The 18,955-nt window shown below is 41.5% G+C and overlaps 1 protein-coding gene across 7 annotated transcripts in view; it reads right to left on the bottom strand.

Moving 5' to 3' along the window:
- LOC138759110 (caskin-2-like) overlaps window positions 1–18,955 on the bottom strand; it is a 314,437-nt gene that overhangs the window by 188,301 nt on the left and 107,181 nt on the right. The window contains exon 1 of one of the 7 annotated variants that reach the window (XM_069929035.1): window positions 15,074–15,808. The exons of the other annotated variants lie outside the window; for them this stretch is intronic. Coding sequence (XP_069785136.1) covers window positions 15,074–15,104 — 31 coding nt within the window. The 5' untranslated portion in view covers window positions 15,105–15,808. Of the gene's footprint in view, window positions 1–15,073; window positions 15,809–18,955 lie in introns of those variants that run through there. 7 annotated transcript variants of the gene reach the window in all.

An 18,955-nucleotide genomic window follows, 5' to 3' on the forward strand; every position in this document is an offset into this window, starting at 1 on the left:
CATTTTAATACAGTTTATCCTTCCTATCAGTGTTAGTGGTAGATCTTTCCAATGCTCTAAATCGTCCTGTAATTTTTTCATTAGTGGATTGTAATTGAGTTTATATAATTGGCCTAGATTTTTGTTTATTTATACACCTAGGTATCTTATTGCCTGCATTTGCCATCTGAATGGAGATTCCTTCTTAAATTTTGAGAAATCCGCATTATTCATAGGCATTGCTTCACTTTTATTTACGTTTATCTTGTAACCCGACACTTCTCCATATTCCTTCAATTTCTTATATAATTCTTTTATTGATAGTTCTGGTTCTGTTAAGTACACTATAACATCATACGCAAATAAACTGATTTTATATTCCCTGTCTTTTATTTTTATTCCTTTTATATTATTATCTATTCTTATCAATTCTGCTAGTGGTTCTATAGCTAGCGCAAACAATAAAGGTGATAGTGGGCATCCCTGCCGTGTTGACCTGCTTAAGTTAAATTGCTTTGATACATGTCCATTTACTGTCACTTTCGCTAATGGTCCCTTATATAATGCTTTAATCCAATTAATATACTTCTCCAGTAAACTGAATTTTTGCAATACTTTGAACAAATAATTCCATTCTACTCTGTCGAAGGCCTTCTCTGCGTCTAAAGCAACTGCTACTGTAGGTGCTTTATTTCCTTCTACTGCATGAATTAAGTTAATAAATTTACAAATATTGTCTGTTGTGCGTCTTTTTTTGATAAATCCAGTTTGGTCTAAATTTACCATTTTCGGTACCTGTTCTGCTAATCTGTTTGCTAATAGTTTAGCTATTATCTTATAATCTGTGTTTAGCAAAGATATTGGTCTATATGACGCTGGTGAGAGTGGATCTTTCCCTTGTTTTAGTATTACTGTAATTATTGCTGTTTTACATTAATCTGGTAAGTTTTGTGTCTCATCAATCTGGTTGATTACATCCAGGAGGGGCGGTATTAATAAGTCTTTAAATGTTTTGTAGAATTCTATTGGAAATCCATCCTCTCCTGGTGTCTTATTATTTGGTAATTTTTTTATTATCTCTTGTATTTCTACTGTTCCAAATGGTTCTGTTAATTTATTTTGTTCCTCTATTTGTAGTTTTGGTAGTTCAATTTTAGTCAAAAATTCATCTATTTTCCCTTCTTTCCCTTCGTTTTCAGTTCGGTATAATTGTTCATAAAATTCTCTAAAGTTTTCCTTAATTTCTTTTGGATTATATGTAATTTGTTTGTCTTTTTTCCTTGATGCCAATACCATTTTCTTAGCTTGCTCTGTCTTAAGCTGAAATGCTAGGATTTTGTGCGTTTTTTCACCTAGTTCATAATATTTCTGTTTTGTCTTCATTATATTCTTCTCTACCTTATATGTTTGTAATGTTTCATATTTTATTTTTTTATCCGCCAATTCTCTTCTTTTAGTTGTATCTTCCTTCATTGCTAATTTTTTTTCTATATTTACTATTTCCCTTTCCAACTGCTCTGTTTCCTGATTATAGTCCTTCTTCATCTTGGTTACATAACTTATTATTTGCTCTCTAATGAATGCTTTCATTGCGTCCCATAGTATAAACTTATCTTCCACTGATTCCGTATTTACTTCAAAATACATTTTTAATTGTTTTTCAATAAATTCTCTAAAATCCTGTCTTTTAAGTAGCATGGGGTTTAATCTCCATCTATACATTCTTGGGGGGATGTCCTCTAGCTTTACTGTCAATATTAAGGGTGAATGGTCCGATAGCATTCTCGCTTTATATTCTGTTTTTCTTACTCTATCCTGCATACTAGCTGATAACAAAAATAGGTCTATTCTTGAGTATGTTTTATGTCTAGCCGAGTAGTATGAGTATTCCTTTTCTTTTGGGTTTTGTTTCCTCCATATATCCAAAAGTTTCATTTCTTGCATTGATTTAATTATAAATTTGGTTACTTTGTTCTTCCTGTTAATTTTTTTCCCTGTTTTATCCATATTTGGATCCAAATTCAGGTTGAAATCCCCTCCTATTAGTATGTTCCCTTGCGTATTAGCTACCTTCAAAAAGATATCTTGCATAAACTTTTGATCTTCTTCGTTAGGTGAATATACATTAAGTAGATTCCAAAACTCCGAATATATCTGACATTTTATCATAACATATCTCCCTGCTGGATCTATTATTTCCTCTTCTATTTTAAATGGCACATTTTTACTAATTAATATAGCCACTCCTCTTGCTTTTGAATTATACGATGCTGCTGTTACATGTCCTACCCAATCTCTCTTTAATTTCTTGTGCTCCAATTCAGTTAAGTGTGTTTCTTGGACAAATGCTATATCAATTTTTTCCTTTTTCAGTAAATTTAGTAGTTTCTTCCTTTTAATTTGGTTATGTATTCCATTAATATTTAAAGTCATATAGTTCAGCGTAGCCATTTTATATTTTGTTTATCTTCTCTTTCCGTTTTTCCATCATTACCTTTCCTCCTTTTCCATTTCTGTTTTCTTATTTTCAACTCTTTATAAGACAACATTCCTACAACATCCAACATTTTCCTTATTCTCCTATTTATATCTTCTTTATCCCCAATCTCCCCTTCCCCTCCTGAGTTGTCCTTTATCCCTTGTCGGACAACCACATCTCCCCTCTCCATTTGGGTTTGCGAATCCACTCGCAAGCGTCAACTGATTTTGCAGTGACCGCTATTTCCCCCCACCCAGCCCCCCCCAGAAAAGATTTCACTTTTCATATGTCACAAAGGTCACTCTTTTAATTCCCTCCTTATTCTCTCTATTCCATTACCTTCCCTTATTAATTCTTGTCTATACTATCTATATTTTCCTCTAAGTAAAGATACATTCACGTATGCACATTGTCTCTATTCACTCTTATACCTCTTTACCCGCATACATATCAATCGTGATCATTTTTACTCTCATTACCCGTCTTCATCCCTCAGTCTATTTTTGTCTTTACCCACATACATATCAATCGTGATCATTTTTACTCTCATTACACGTCTTCATCCCTCAGTCTATTTTTGTAATTGTTCTGCAAATTTTCGTGCTTCTTCTGGATCCGAGAATAGTCTGTTTTGTTGTCCTGGAATAAATATTTTCATTACCGCTGGATGCTTTAGTATAAATTTATACCCTTTCTTCCATAAAATCGCCTTTGCTGTATTGAACTCTTTTCTCTTCTTTAGGATTTCAAAACTTATATCTGGATAAATGAAGATTTTTTGCCCTTTATACTCCAGTGGTTTGTTGCCCACTCTTACTTTTTCCATTGTCTTCTCCAGTACCTTTTCTCTTGTAGTATATCTTAGGAATTTTACTAAAATAGATCTTGGTTTTTGTTGTGGTTGTGGTTTAGAGGCCAATGCTCTATGTGCCCTTTCTATTTCCATTTCTTGCTGTAGTTCTGGGCATCCTAGGGTCTTAGGGATCCAATCTTTTATAAACTCCCTCATATTCTTGCCTTCTTCATCTTCCTTAAGGCCCACTATCTTTATGTTATTTCTTCTGTTATAATTTTCCATTATATCTATTTTTTGAGCTAGTAGTTCTTGTGTCTCTTTAGTTTTTTTATTAGATTCCTCCAATTTCTTTTTTAAGTCTTCTACCTCCATTTCTGCTGCTACTGCCCGCTCTTCCATCTTGTCCATTTTCTTTCCCATTTCTGCTAAGGTCATATCTATTTTATTCACTTTCTCTTCTGTGTTGTTTATTCTTCTTCTTAAATCATTAAATTCCTGTGTTTGCCATTCTTTAAATGACTCCATGCATCCTCTAACCAGAGAAAGTATATCCTTTACCTTGCCTTTCCCTTCTTCTATTTCACTGTACTCTTCCTCTTCTTCTTCCTCTGGGTTGGCCATCTGTTGTTTCTTTGTTGCCCTTTTCTTCTCTTCTTTCTTGTTTTCATTGTCTTCTGTGGTCTCTTCTTGCTGCAGGTGTTCTGCAGCTGTCGTTGCCGGCTGTGGAGATCGACTCCCCAGCTGGTCCGCGCATGCGCGGTTGCGCACTTTTACTCGGCTCTGCGAGCCATTTTTGTAGTCCTATTTCTACCGACCTGAGGAAGCGGGCTTCTCTCTCCACAGCGGGCCTCTTCGGACAGGTAAGGCCTTCTCCTTCTTCCTCCGTTGTCTTCTCTTCCTCTCTTCTTACCGTTGATTTTGATTTTTCTTTTTTTGTCGCCATCTTCTTTCCACCTTTATACTCACTTTTCTTTAACTTTTATTTCTGTGCCTTTGTATTTTCTCTTGTTTTTCCCGACTTTTCTGGAGAGGGCTGGAGTTCACCGTCCGGCCACTACTCCATCACGTGACTCCTCACCTACTGAGTTTTTCCAACACTTTTGTGGAGTACCCAATAATCACAGCATCTGCAAACTTTCCTGTTTAACTCAAAAATGGGAAATGTAGTGTCAAACACTTCAAACACGAAAATGAGGCTGGGTTTTGTGAGATTGAGAGATCATATTTTAATTATTAGAGGTCTGGTCAGGAATCTGCCAATAACAAGTGTCCAATTCATATCAAGAGTCTGAATTACACTGACACACAAGGTCCATGCCAGCTGCCAGCAGAGCATTCCCATCAGTTCCATTTGCTCTCTTCTTATTACCCTGTAGAACTCCTGCTTATTCCCTCTCCCATACCCATCATCTTTTGGTAAAATAAACCAGGAGAGCCAACACACTTGAACACAGCTGCACCATCAGCAAGAATGCAGACCAAGTCATTCCACACCCGCACCCTAATCACCTGGCTGTATTTGTATTCCCGGTGTATGATGAGAGACTGAGGGCTATTGTACCAGTGCCGAAGGGGGTAAAAGTAAGGTCGAGGGAGGTGGAGAATGCCTGCAGGAGTGCCTTGAATCGGAGGACTGGGCTATATTCATCTTCTAACTTGAATGAATAGGCCACACCTATCATTGTCTTCCAAGACCTGAGTGGATGAGTGTGTGCTCGCACACAAACCGTGAGTACCCAACTAAAAGCAATGGATGAATCAAAAGATTCACACCCGCTGAGGGTGAGGTTGAAGGCGTTTAAGACTGATGATGCAGATCTCTACAGGAAGTCGAGATACAACCTAAAGAGGCAATTCCAAGGGAAGCTAGAAACAAGTCAGATACATGGCAGGGAGTGGAGGCGATTACATCTTACAAGGCAAAGCTGAACATTATAAATGGTTGTGATGAGATGAACAGCTTTTATGCTCGGTTTGAAAAAGAGAATCCCTGCAGAAGCTGATGATCCTTTGATATCTGTCTCTGAGGCCAATATTAGATCATCCTTCAAAGACATAAATGAAGCTTTTTATGTTTTATAAGAAATTGTATACATCTGCAATTGAAAATCCTGACACTAAAATTGATGACTTTTTAGCTCAACTTCATTTACCCTTTATGAATAATCAAGAATGTGAGGAATTGGATTTTCCATTAACATTTAGACAGATTATAGAAGCACTTAAATCAATGCCGAATGGGAAATCTCCTGGTGAAGATGGATTTACATTGGAATTTTGATTGTAAAATTGTAGCTAAGATTTTAGCAAACAGGTTGGTTAACCATTTACCAAGGTTAATTTATTTAGATCAGGCTAAGAATCATTATTCTGCAGATATTTCAAAATTAATTTGTTTAATTTATATTTCTCAGAAGAAATCCAACTTGCCAATGGTTTTATCATTAGATACCAAAAAGGCATTTGATAGGTTGGAATGGGGATTTTTTATTTAAAGTACTGGAAAAATTTAGGTTTGGTCCAATCTTCATTAGTTGGATTAAATCTTTATATAAAAATCCTTCCTTCTGCCAGAGTGGTGACAAATGGTGACATCATCTTTTTTATTAGAGAGATCTTCTAGGCAAGGTGCCCTTTGTCCCAGCATTATTTGCATTAGCTGCATGGATCGAATCCACGCTGCTGGAGACCCAACTGCGCTGGGTGGGTCACATCTCCAGAATGGAGGACCATCGCCTTCCCAAGATCGTGTTATATGGCGAGCTCTCCTCTGGCCACCGAGACAGAGGTGCACCAAAGAAGAGGTACAAGGACTGCCTAAAGAAATCTCTTGGTGCCTGCCACATTGACCACCGCCAGTGGGCTGATATCGCCCTCAACCGTGCATCTTGGCGCCTCACAGTTCGGCGGGCAGCAACCTCCTTTGAAGAAGACCGCAGAGCCCACCTCACTGACAAAAGGCAAAGGAGGAAAAACCCAACACCCAACCCCAACCAACCAATTTTCCCTTGCAACTGCTGCATCCGTGCCTGCCTATCCCGCATCAGACTTGTCAGTCACCAACGAGCCTGCAGCAGACGTGGACATACCCCTCCATAAATCTTCGTCCGTGAAGCCAAGCCAAAGAAGAAGAAAGAAGAAGAAGATTTGCATTAGCTATTGAACCTGTAGCACAATTGATTAGACAGGACAGTAATATTAAGGGTATTAGAGTTAATTCTGAGGAATTAATTTATTTACTGACGACATTTTGATTTACTTAACAGAACCACAAAATTCATTGAGGGTAAAACACGGGATTCTGTTGACACTGTGTTTAAGTGAAAAAAACACACCTTTGATGAAGGGCTCAAAGCCCGAAAAGTTGGTTATGTATCTTTACCGTTGCTACTTAAAGACACTGTTTGACCTGCTGAGTTTCTCCAACATTTGTGCGCTTTTTCACAAAATTCATTATTATATGATAGATTGAAACAATATGGACAAATATCAGGTCATAAGATTAATTGAGATAAAAGTGAGATTTTGCCATTAGCTGTTGGTGATTATACTCAATGTATGAAAATTGTTTAATTTAAATGGTCAGATCAAATCAAATATTTAGGTATTAAAATTGATAATCAGTTAGATGGTTTATATAAATTCAATTATTTACCTTTATTTAATAAAATTAATAGATGGAAAGATTTACCTATAACATTAATAGGTAAGGTGAATTGCATTAAGATTAATGTTTTTACTAGATTTCAGTATGGTTCCTTTAAATTTTTTTGAAGATTTAAACTCTATAATATATAATATATAAGATTTAAACTCTATAAGTTCTTGTGGAGAGGTAAAATGGCAAGGGTTCCTGAACAAAAATTAACTTGGAAATATGAACTGGGAGGTTTGCAGCTTCCAAATTTTCCAAATTATTATAAAGGCAGCGCAATTGAAGTTTGTTAATAGAATGTTTGATTTGGATAATTCATTAGTATGGGCTAATATTGAATTATCTAATATTGGTGAGAAAAATATCATGCAATTTATTTATAAAAGGAATACTAAGTTATTATTTATTAATTATGGTCCACCGATTTTGAGACATTTATTGAATTGTGGAATAAAACAAATGATGAGACAGATACCCAGGGAAAATTTCACCAAAAACACCTCTATTTCAGAACAAACATTTTTCTTTTACTCTTAATCATCAGTTTTTGAAAATATGGAATCAGAAAGGAATTAAAACAGTACAAGATTGTTATGAGGCTGGCTATTTTATTTCTTTTCAGAGAATGGAAGAAAAATATTAAATTCCAAATAATACTCTTTTTTGTTGTTATCAAGTTAAAGCATTGCTATTGGATAATTTTGGGCATACTTTGAGATTGCCAAGACAATCAAGTTTTGAAACTTTACTTACAGAAGATGGTAAAAATAAATTTATTTCTGAAATGTATAAACTGTTACAATTCCTAAATTAGATATTCATAAATCGAGATTGAAATGGGAAGAGGATTTGGGAATTACAATCGACCATGATGATTGGAGATCTATTTGTTACGATAGTATGTCTAAGATTATTAATGTTTGATATAGGTTTGTTCATTATAATTTTTTGCATCAGTTGTACTTAACTCCTCAGAAATTAAAGAAATATAATTTAAGTTCTTCAATTTTGTGTTTTAGATGTTTTAAAGAAGTCGGCTCTTTTTTACATTCGATTTGGTTATCAGATAAGGTTAAATTTTTTTGGAGACAGCTTACGGAATTTTTAGAGAAAGTTTTAAAGATTCATTTTCCAAAGGACCCAACATTTTTTTATTAGGCAATGTTAAAAGGTTGAGTTTGATGTTGAGGTTGACTAAGTATCAAATTGTGTTTTTAAGGTTGTCAATGGCAGTAGCAAGGAAATGTATAGCTATTACTTGAAAAATTAGATTGATTTGGGTTTGCAGAGGTGGCAAATGGAATTGAGGTCATGTATTCCTTTGGAAAAAATAACATATAATTTACATGATAATTATCTTTTTTTTTCTAAAGTATGGAGCCCCTATTTGGACTATATGGGTTTTAAATTCTGAATTCCCTGAAGCTCATCAGTGTGGTGTTGCTTTGATCAATGGTGGTTTATTTTTAAAAAAATATATATATCCATTGTCCTGCCTTTCCCTTCTTCTTCCATTTCTCTATGTTCTTCTTCTTCTTCTTCTTTCTCTGGGTTGGCCATCTGTTGTTTCCTTGTTTTCTTTTTGCTCTCTTCTTTCTTGTTCTCGTTGTTTTCTGTGTTCTCTTCCTGTTGCTGTGTTGCAGCTGTCATCCTCAGCTGTGGAGATCGACTCCTCAGCTGTTCCCCCCCTCCGTCAGTGTGGTTTTTTTTCATGCGCTGTTACGCACTTTTACTCGGCTCCGCGAGCCATTTTTGTAGTCCCGAGCTCGGGACTTCCACCGACCTTAGGGAGCGGGCTTCTCTCTCCGCGGCGGGCCTCCTCGGACAGGTAAGGCCTTCACCTTCTTCTTCCGACGTTCTTTCCTCTTCTCTTCTTCCCGTTACTTTCAACTTTTCTCTCTTCGCTGCCATTTTCTTCTCACCTTTACTTTTACTTTGTTTTAATTTTTATTCTTGTACCTTTGTGTTTTGTGTTTTTTTCAACTTTTCCGGAGAGGGCTGGAATTCCCTGACCGGCCACTAATCCATCACGTGACTCCTCCTCGTGGTTTATTTTTAATGTTAAATCTCCAGTTTCTTTCTCTTTTCTTTCCTTGGAGTCTTTGGGGGTGGGATGTTGGTGGGCATTAGGGTTAGGGGAGGGGGCTGGCTGGAGGGTAACTTTCACCAGTTAATTTACCAACACCGGGGTAACTTACTCCGGCTCATTTTCCGAAATTAGGTTCACTTATACTGGCCCATTTATCGACGCCAGCGTAACTTATAATGGCCCATTTACTGGCATTATGGTAATTTACACTGCCCCATTTACCAACATTGAAGGAACTTACACTGGCCAATTTACCAATACTGGGGTAACTTACACTGGCCCATTTACCAATACTGGGGTAACTTACACTGGCCCATTTACCGACACAGGTAACTTACACTGGCCCATTTACCGACACAGGTAACTTACACTGGCCCATTTACCGACACAGGTAACTAATAGGAAAGCTGAGTATTATTTAAATGGAGACAAGCTAGGGAGTGGGGAGGAGCAAATGGATCTGGGAGTACTTGTTCACCGGTCACTGAAGACTAGCATGCAGGTTCAGAAAGCTGTGAAGAAGGCTAATAGCATGTTGGCTTTCATAAAGAGGGGATTGGAGTATAGGAACAGAGACGCCCTTCTGCAGTGGTACAGGGCCCTGGTGAGACCCCACCTGGAGTATTGGGTCCAGTTCTGGTCTCCAATTTTGAGGAAGGACATACTAGCTATAGAGGGTGTGCAGCGCAAATTTACAAGGTTAGTTCAAGGGATGGCGGGGTTGACATATGCTGAAAGGCTAGAAAAACTGGACTTGTATCCGATGGAGTTTAGAAGGATGAGGGGGGACATGATTGAGGTATACAAAATCATCAGGGGGATAGACAAGGTGAAGTCTGATTACTTGTTCCCAATGATGGGGGAGACGAGGACTAGAGGGCATAGTTTAAGATACAGGGTAGGCCCTTTAGGACAGAAATTGGAGATGAGAAAACATTTTTTTACCCAGAGAAGTGTGAATCTGTGGAATGCTCTGCCACAGAGGGTGGTAGAGGCAGATTCGCTGATTATGTTCAAAAGAGAGTTAGATAAGACTCTAGTGGGCAAAGGAGTTAAGGGTTATGGGGATAAGGCTGGAAAGGGGTACTGATGGTAGTGATCAGCCATGATCTGTAAAATGGCGGTGCTGGCTCGACGGGCCGAAGGGCCTACTCCAGCTCCTATTGTCTATTGTCTATTGTCTACACTGGACCGTTTACCGACACCAGCGTAACTTACACCGTCCCATTTACTGACACTGGGGTAACTTACACCAACCCATTTACTGGCACAAGGGTAGCTTACACCAGCTCATTTACCGACACTGGTGTAACTTACACCGGCCCATTTACCAATACTGTCGTAACTTACACCAGCCCATTTACTGACACAAGGGTAACTTACACCAGCTCATTTACCGACACTGGTGTAACTTACACCGGCCCATTTACCAATACTGTCGTAACTTACACCAGCCCATTTACTGACACAAGGGTAACTTACACCAGCTCATTTACCAACACTGGTGTAACTTACACCGGCCCATTTACCAATACTCTCGTAACTTACACCAGCCCATTTACTGACACAAGGGTAACTTACACCAGCTCATTTACCGACACTGGTGTAACTTACACCGGCCCATTTACCAATACTGTCGTAACTTACACCAGCCCATTTACTGACACAAGGGTAACTTACACCAGCTCATTTACCAACACTGGTGTAACTTACACCGGCCCATTTACCAATACTGTCGTAACTTACACCAGCCCATTTACTAACACAAGGGTAACTTACACCAGCTAATTTACCGACACTGGAGTAACTTATGTGGTCCATTTTCCAATACTGGTGTAACTTACAACGGCTCATTTACCAACATTGGGGTAACTAACAATGGCCCATTTACCATCACGGGTTAAATTACACAAGACCATTTACTGATACTGGGGTGACTTACACCAGCCAATTTACCAACACCAGGGTAACTTACAATGGCACATTTTCCGACATCGGGGTAACATACACCAGCCACTTTACCAACATTGAGGTAATTTACATTGGACCATTTACTGACACCAGGGTAACTTACACTGGCCCATTTAAAGATACCGGGGTAATTTACACTGGCTCATTTACTGACATTATGGTAACTTACACTGGCCCATTTAAGGAAACATGGGTAACTTACACCGGTCCATTTACTGACATTGGGGTAAATTACTTGAGACATTCACCAATACAGGGGTAAGTTACACTGGCCTATTTACCAACACCGGGGTAACTTAAACCGGACCATTTACCGACACCCGGGTTTCTTACACCAGCCTGAAATTGGGGTACTGAAATAATGAAATTGGGGTAATTTACTCTGCCCCATTTACCGATAATGGGGTAAGTTACACTGGCCCATTTACTGACACCTGCATAACTTACACCGGCCCATTTACTGATACTGGGGTAACTTAAACCGGTTCATTTACTGACACCGGGGTAACTAACATCAGCCAATTTACCGACATTGGGGTAAATTACATGAGACCATTTACCGATACTGAGGTAACTTACACCCTACCATTTACTTGCTACAGGGTAACTTACACCAGCCAATTTACCAGCACCAGGATAACAAACCGGCTCATTTACCGAAATTGGGGTACATATACTGGCCCATTTACCGACACCTGTGTAACTTACACCAGCCCATTTACCGATACTGGGGTAACTTACACTCCCCTATTTACCGACACTGGAGTAATTTACACAAGCCCATTTACCGACATTGTGGTACATTACACCGGCCAAATTATTGACAACGTGGTAACTTACACTGGCCAATTTACCAACATTGGGGCAACTTACAACAGCACATTTACCGATACTGGGGTAACTTACACTAGCCAATTTACCAACACAGGGGTAACTTACACTGACCTAGATACCAACATTGGGGTAAGTTACACTGGCCCATTTACCAACACAGGGTAAGTTGTACTGGATGATTTATAGACACTGGGGTAACTTACACTGGCCCATTTACCAACATTGGGATGTTACACCGGACCATTTACTGGCACAGGGGCAACTTATATCTGCCCCTTTACCGACACCAGGGTAACTTACACCAGACCATTTACTGATACTGGGGTAACCTACTCCGGCCCCTTTACACCCAGCCTTTTCATACCTGCTTTCTCTTGAGGCCCGAGGCCTAAGAATCTAGAGCACACACAGTCACAAGTGAGATACCAGCCTCTCAACCAAATGCACTCAAGAACATGATTGAACTCGTACTGCTGGAAGTGAGGCGGCAGCACTAACCCCTGCTCCGTCTCTTGTTTTTAGATGAATCGTTTGTTCCCTGAGACAAAAATTCAAAGTTTTCTCCAAACAATCGTCTATCGCCATCAGGAGTAAAACACGAAAATCTGTAGTAACCATGGTTTTTTTTTAAATTATTTTTCACACTATGAACCATATTGACCAAAATACACATAAACATTTCCCTCTTGAATATACACAGTGTCATTTTCTCCCCTTTTCCCCCCTCCCTTCCCTCACTTCTTCCCACCCCCCCCCACCCACTAAACGTTCAACATATACAATACATTAAACCCATTAAACAATGTCATCACACAATTAAAATAAACAAGAAAATTGTGTCATCTACTTTTACACACTAGGTCAGTTCATTTAGTCTTCTCATTCTGTCATTTTAGGTGGTGGAGGTCCACGGTAGGACCTCTCTGTTGTTTTCCATGTACGGTTCCCAAATTTGTTCAAATACTGTGATGTTATTTCTTAAATTATATGTTATTTTTTCCAATGGAATACATTTATTCATTTATATGTACCATTGCTGTATTCTCAGGCTTTGAAGTAAAATCACTATGTTGGAGAAACTCAACAGTGTAATTTATTTAGCAAAGGTAAAAATACATCACCGATGCTTCGGGCTTGAGCCCTTTATGAAAGGAAGCTGCTGTCATCTTCCCCCTCTCCGTATTCTTTCCAGTTCTCCTCCCTCCGTGCCCCCCCCATTCACCCAGCTATCCCTCCTCTCTTTGATCTCTGCTGTCCACTCCCTCCTTTCTCCACCTATCACCTACAACCCTTGAGACCACACCTCTCCCCCACTCTTTTGATCAGACACCTGCCAACGTTTTCCCTACCTTGATGAAGGACTTAAACCCGAAACATCGGTTATGTATTTTTCCCTTTACTATATAAAGGACACTGCTTGACCTGCTGAGTTTCTCCAGATTTCTGCATCAGAACAGATTGCCATGCTGTATGTCTCCGTGCTTTTAATGGGAACTTGCTGTGCACAGTGTGGTTGCTGTCTTTCCCATGCTGCAGCAGGGCACCCATTTCTGAGGTGCTTAACATGGAAAGTGCTTTGGAACATCCCAAGGCTCCTTCCAAGAGTATAGTGGTATGTGGAGTGAAGAGTCCCTAGCTTTCTGAGCCAGGAGCCAGCATTCAAACCCGGTTACAAAAGGAGCAGGACGGATTGAGCCTTTCTGTCCAAAGAGAGGGGGCAGGGTCCTCCTTGCACAAAGTTTGTTCTGTTTCAAGCACTTTGTGTTGGCCATTGTCCGCAGCCCACCATCAGTCAGGGTCAGCACATTTCTCCTTGCCCCTTTCAACACAAATGGATCCGACTACTCCCCAGCCTTTGTTCCTCATACAGAAGCTGGTTGTCATCTTTTTTTTTGTTTAAGCTCCATTTTTTCTCAGTCAGAAATCCTTGGAAGAAGTGCTGTCCATCTGGATTAGCGAAAAGCAACCCGCTTCAAAATGTGCATTCAGAGTTCTACTAATGTATGTTAGGTTTAAATTATAAATTTAGACAAACCGCACAGTAATAGGCCATTTCAGCCCACAAGTCTGTGTCACCCAATTACACCCAATTAACCTAAAACCTCCAGTATGTTTTGAACGATAGGAAGAAACCAGAGCCCCGGGGAAAACCCCACACAGATAACGTACAAATTCCTTACGGATAGCGCGGGATTCGAAGCCTGGTCCCGATCGCAGGTGCTGTAACAGCGTTGCGCCAACTTCTACATTAACCATGCCTCCTCTATGTGTCAATCCCGGGAAATAATATTAACACGTATTTATAAAGATGTAATGTAAAATAAATCTGTGTCAATATTTTGGAATAATTTACCAATTTCATTTCTAAGAGACCCAAAGTTACAGGATAACATTAATAAATCTCACAGCCTGAAAAATAAACAAGAGGGACTACAGATGTTGGCAAATTGAAGCAACACATAAACCTCTGGAGGATCTCAGTGCGACAGGCAGCATTTTTGGAAGGCAATGGACAGTCAACATTTCGGACTGGTACCCTTCATCAGTAAAGAGTTCCTACAACAAGAAAGGGTTTCCTGATTAAGGGTTTTGAAGCAGAACATTGACTGCCTGTTGCCTTCCTGCACAGTCAGATCTCACTCCCAATATTTGAGCCAGCTGCTGTGTAAATGAGAAGATTACCCGTCTCTCTGTGGTCTGTTTGCTTGTCAAGGAGGAGTGGAGAAGGACACAACAAGTCCTTGCCGATGTTCCAACCAGCTACATGACAGACTCCCTGATCTATAGTCTGCCCACAGGGACATAAGCATCAAGAGCTGCTGGAAGATCATCAGCTCAGTGGGAAGCTTCCAGTGCAAGAGATATCCGCAAGCATGTGCGGATGGTAATTTATCAATTCAGCTTAATTCAGCACGTGCCCATTCCCCATCTGCTCACTAACCCCTCAGATTTGAATCCCAGTCTGTACCATGGTGCCAGGGGCGATCGCTACATTGTAGGAAACTGCTGGAACTCACGCGATGCAGGACATTAGATATGCAACCCCACAACCACATCCCTAAAATCACTTGCCCATCTCAACATGTATTTACCTATTTAAGAGAGACAACCACAGCAAATGGGCAGCATTGGCTCCATTCCAGTAGCAAAGAGTGAGGGAAGAGGAACAAAAGTGGCTCAAAACCCAATCTAAAATATTGCAGCATTTCAATACAGTGAGTTATCAACCTGGTTAACCTATCGACCAATCAAGCAGTAAAAGACACCGACCTGTTTGAGTGCAGGAGCTCGTCTGACCCATGGTCCTCAACTCAGGTCTTCTGGGAATTATGATCACAAACAAGCAGCTTCTTCAACAACTGCCTCTATTATCCGAGCTCATCAGGCGAGACAGCAATGGGGCAGTACCCACGGATCACACCTCCACCGAGAGCTGTCTGCCTCGCTCTCCTTCACCACCCCGTCCTCAGACTGTCCCAGGTGCAATGGCTTCCTCTGCCGTCTGAGCCGAGTGTTTTCTCCAAGGTGAGATTGAAAGGGAGCCTGCTCTTCTGCGACAAGTAGATTCGGAGAGCAGTCACGCATGGGCATGTAGCTGGAATTTCACCTTCCCTCCCTCTGTCGCGCTCCTGAGATGGGAGGCAGGAAACCAAGTCCAGTGAAGCTGCCCTTCCTCCTTTGGTTATTCCTGGCCCCTTAACAAAGCCATGAACAAGCCTCACATGCATCCCTCTCTTATGGAGTTCGAGACCCTGTTTAACCCTCCTGAGTAAAAGCTCAGGTGATCCTCTTCACTTCCAGTGAATCCTTTGCAGTGCCAGTAATATCTCAGCATCCTGTACAGAACAGTGGCAACCCTCTCTCCCTATTCCCCTTCAGCTCACAGTCTTCTCTTGTTGCCTCCAGCTTTATTGGTGGGTCTCGGAAACGTCAAGTCCACTTGTGCCTGCAGACAGCTCAGAGAATTATTACAGGAAGTAAGGGGTGATACTGAATTTCCCACCCTCTCTGTCCAAAAGAGAGACACTTACAAAACCCCTGTGCCTGGGCTCCCTCACAGTTGAACTGTGCCTCTTGATAAGAATTCCTGAGTTCAAAGCATTCTGGTTACTCCGCCCCCCACCTCAGCATCCAATCACCAATCAAACCCTACCCACCTCACCTTCAGATAACACCGATTAACAGTGCGTGAGAGGACTAATTAAACACTGTTCACACACTCCTACTCCCTGGAGTTGTCACATCAGTTGAAGGAAAATGAAAGGGAGAATAAAAGGCGGAGTTTGAGAACAAACAAACCCTTCATTCCAACAAGAACTAGTGCGGGACTCTGTTAAAAGCTATTCAAGAAAAATGTTTTGTTTTAAATTCTCAGTTCTCTCTTGTAAAACCACATCCAAACTCCAGACAGACATGACAGAAAGCTGAATCCCTCATCTGTGTTGCCACAAATTTATTCCTTAAAGCGATTACCCTGGCTCTAGTGCACTGCTCTCTTAAAGCAGCCACTTCATCCTCAAACAGCGACCCGGACCACTAATGTCCCAGATCATGTGATCCACGGCAACCCAGACCACACATGTCCCACATTGACCAGGCCACACGTGTCCCACTGTGACTGGACTACATGTATTCCACAGTGACCAGGCCACATGTGTCCCATGGCAACCCAGACCACATGTCCCACTGTGTTGGACCACACATGTCCCACAGTGACCAGGACCACATGTGTCTCAGTGACCGGACCACATGTGTCCCACAGTGACTGGGCCACACGTGTTCCACAGTGACTGGGACCACACGTGTCCCACGGTGACTGGACCATACATGTCCCACAGTGACCAGGACCACATGTGTCTCAGTGACCAGACCACATGTGTCCCATGGTGACTGGAAGCCCACAGTGACTGGGATCACACCTGTCCCATGGTGACTGGACCACACATGTTCCACACGGACTGGACCACACATGTCCCACGATGACCAGGCCAGACATGTCCCACAGTGACCAGGACCACATGTGTCTCAGTGACCGGACCACATGTGTCCCACAGTGACTGGGCCACACGTGTTCCACAGTGACTGGGACCACACGTGTCCCACGGCGACTGGACCATACATGTCCCACAGTGACCAGGACCACATGTGTCTCAGTGACCGGACCACATGTGTCCCACATGTGTCCCATGGTGACTGGAAGTCCACAGTGACTGGGATCACACCTGTCCCATGGTGACTGGACTACACATGTTCCACAGTGACTGGACCACACATGTCCCACGATGACCGACCACACATGTCCCACAGTGACCAGGACCACATGTGTCTCAGTGACCAGACCACATGTGTCCCACAGTGACTGGGCCACATGTGTCCCACAGTTACCAGGAGCCCACAGTGACTGGGACCACATGTGTCCCACAGTGACTAGACTACATGTGTCCCACAATGACTGGACCACACATGTCTCATGGTGACCAGACCACACATGTCCCACAGTGACCAGGACCACACATGTCCCACAGTGACCAGGACCACGTGTCCCACAGTGACTGGGCCACGTGTGTCCCACGGTGACCTCAACTTCAACTCCTCCCACCTTGTCTCCTGTTGGACACCCAAATGGAGCCCTTGCTACACCTGCCTTTTCATCATCTGCAGGATGCCTTTCCAGTTCCAAACCCACTCTGCCATCACTGCACAACTCTTTCTCTGCTACATTGACCACTACATCGCTGCCTCTTCCTGCACACGTGCTGATATCAATTTCATCAACTTCACCAGTGACCCTTCCTTCAAGTTCACTTTCCAGCACCACCCCCACCTTTCTGGAACTCCCCATTTAAATTTCAGGAGACGAGCAATTCACTGTCATTTGTTACAACCTCACCTGCTCTACACCTCCTCCCCCACAAGGTGCAAAAACACTAGCCCCTCCCAAAATGTTCCCATCTGCCAGCCATTCCTTCCCTACTTATTCCACTAACCTCCTTCCACCAATTGCTACCTTCATATTCATGCCATTGTGGAGAAAGCACGTTGGCGCCTCTAATTGCTCAGGACTTTGCATTGTTTTTGTGCATCATTGGAATCCTTGGCAAATTTCTACAGATGTGTAGTGGAAAGTATGTTGAGTGGCTGCATCATGGCAGCACCAATACCCCTGAATGAAAAAATCTACCAGGTTCAGGAATAGTTCTACCCCTCAATTATCAGACTCCCAAACAACAGACTCATTGCGCGACTCATTGCACGACTAGTATTTTGTTCATTATTTATTACTGTATAGTTATACATTGTTTGTTTGTTTTAAAAATAAAATGGAATTTGGCTCGTGAGAACAGTCTCTAACAATAAATTGCATTGTATGTATATTACATGTCTTAGATGTCGATGCCATTTTGAACAACAACTAGACCAACCTTTGTATCAAACTCATGGATAAAAACATTTACCTCAGTTAAAAAAAAAAGCAAGGGAATGCCAAATTTTTCAAACACAGTGGGAAAATGAATATTTTTTCACAGAAAACAAGGGGCCATTTTCCTCAATAATAGACATCGTTTTGGAGATGGTTCAGGGTGACAACCTACCACGGACAAGCCCCAGTGATCAGGTCTCTGGCATGGAGTCTGATCCCATGCCTAAGAAGGGATGGGAGGAGAAGTGGCCACCTGTGAATGATTGGGGATTCCATAGTTAAGCGGTGCTGTGGAATAGATCAAGTATCCTGGATGGTATGTTGCCTCCCTAGTGCCACGGTCCGAGATATCTCAGATTCAAGTTCATAGTATTCTCAGGAGGGAGGATGAGCAGCCAGATGTCATGCTCCATTTAGGGACTAATAACGTAGGTAGGAAGAAGAGTATAGGAGTCAGGCTCTACGTTGAAAGACACGATCTCCAGGGTTGTGATCTCAGGATTGCTGCCCATGCCACATGCTAGTGAGGTTAGAAATAGGAGGATGATGAAGCTCAACATGTGACTAAAGACCTGGTGGAGGAGGGAAGGCCTCAGGTTTCTGGATCATTGGGCTCTTTCATGGAAGGTGGGACCTGTCCCGATGGGACAGTTTGGATCTGAACTGAAGAGGGAGGTTTGCTAGTGCTGCTTTGGTGGGTTTAAACTAGATTTCCGGGAGAGGGGAACCAG

The sequence above is a fragment of the Narcine bancroftii genome, chromosome 3 (assembly GCF_036971445.1).
Source record: "Narcine bancroftii isolate sNarBan1 chromosome 3, sNarBan1.hap1, whole genome shotgun sequence".
In the NCBI taxonomy this organism is placed as follows: domain Eukaryota; kingdom Metazoa; phylum Chordata; class Chondrichthyes; order Torpediniformes; family Narcinidae; genus Narcine; species Narcine bancroftii.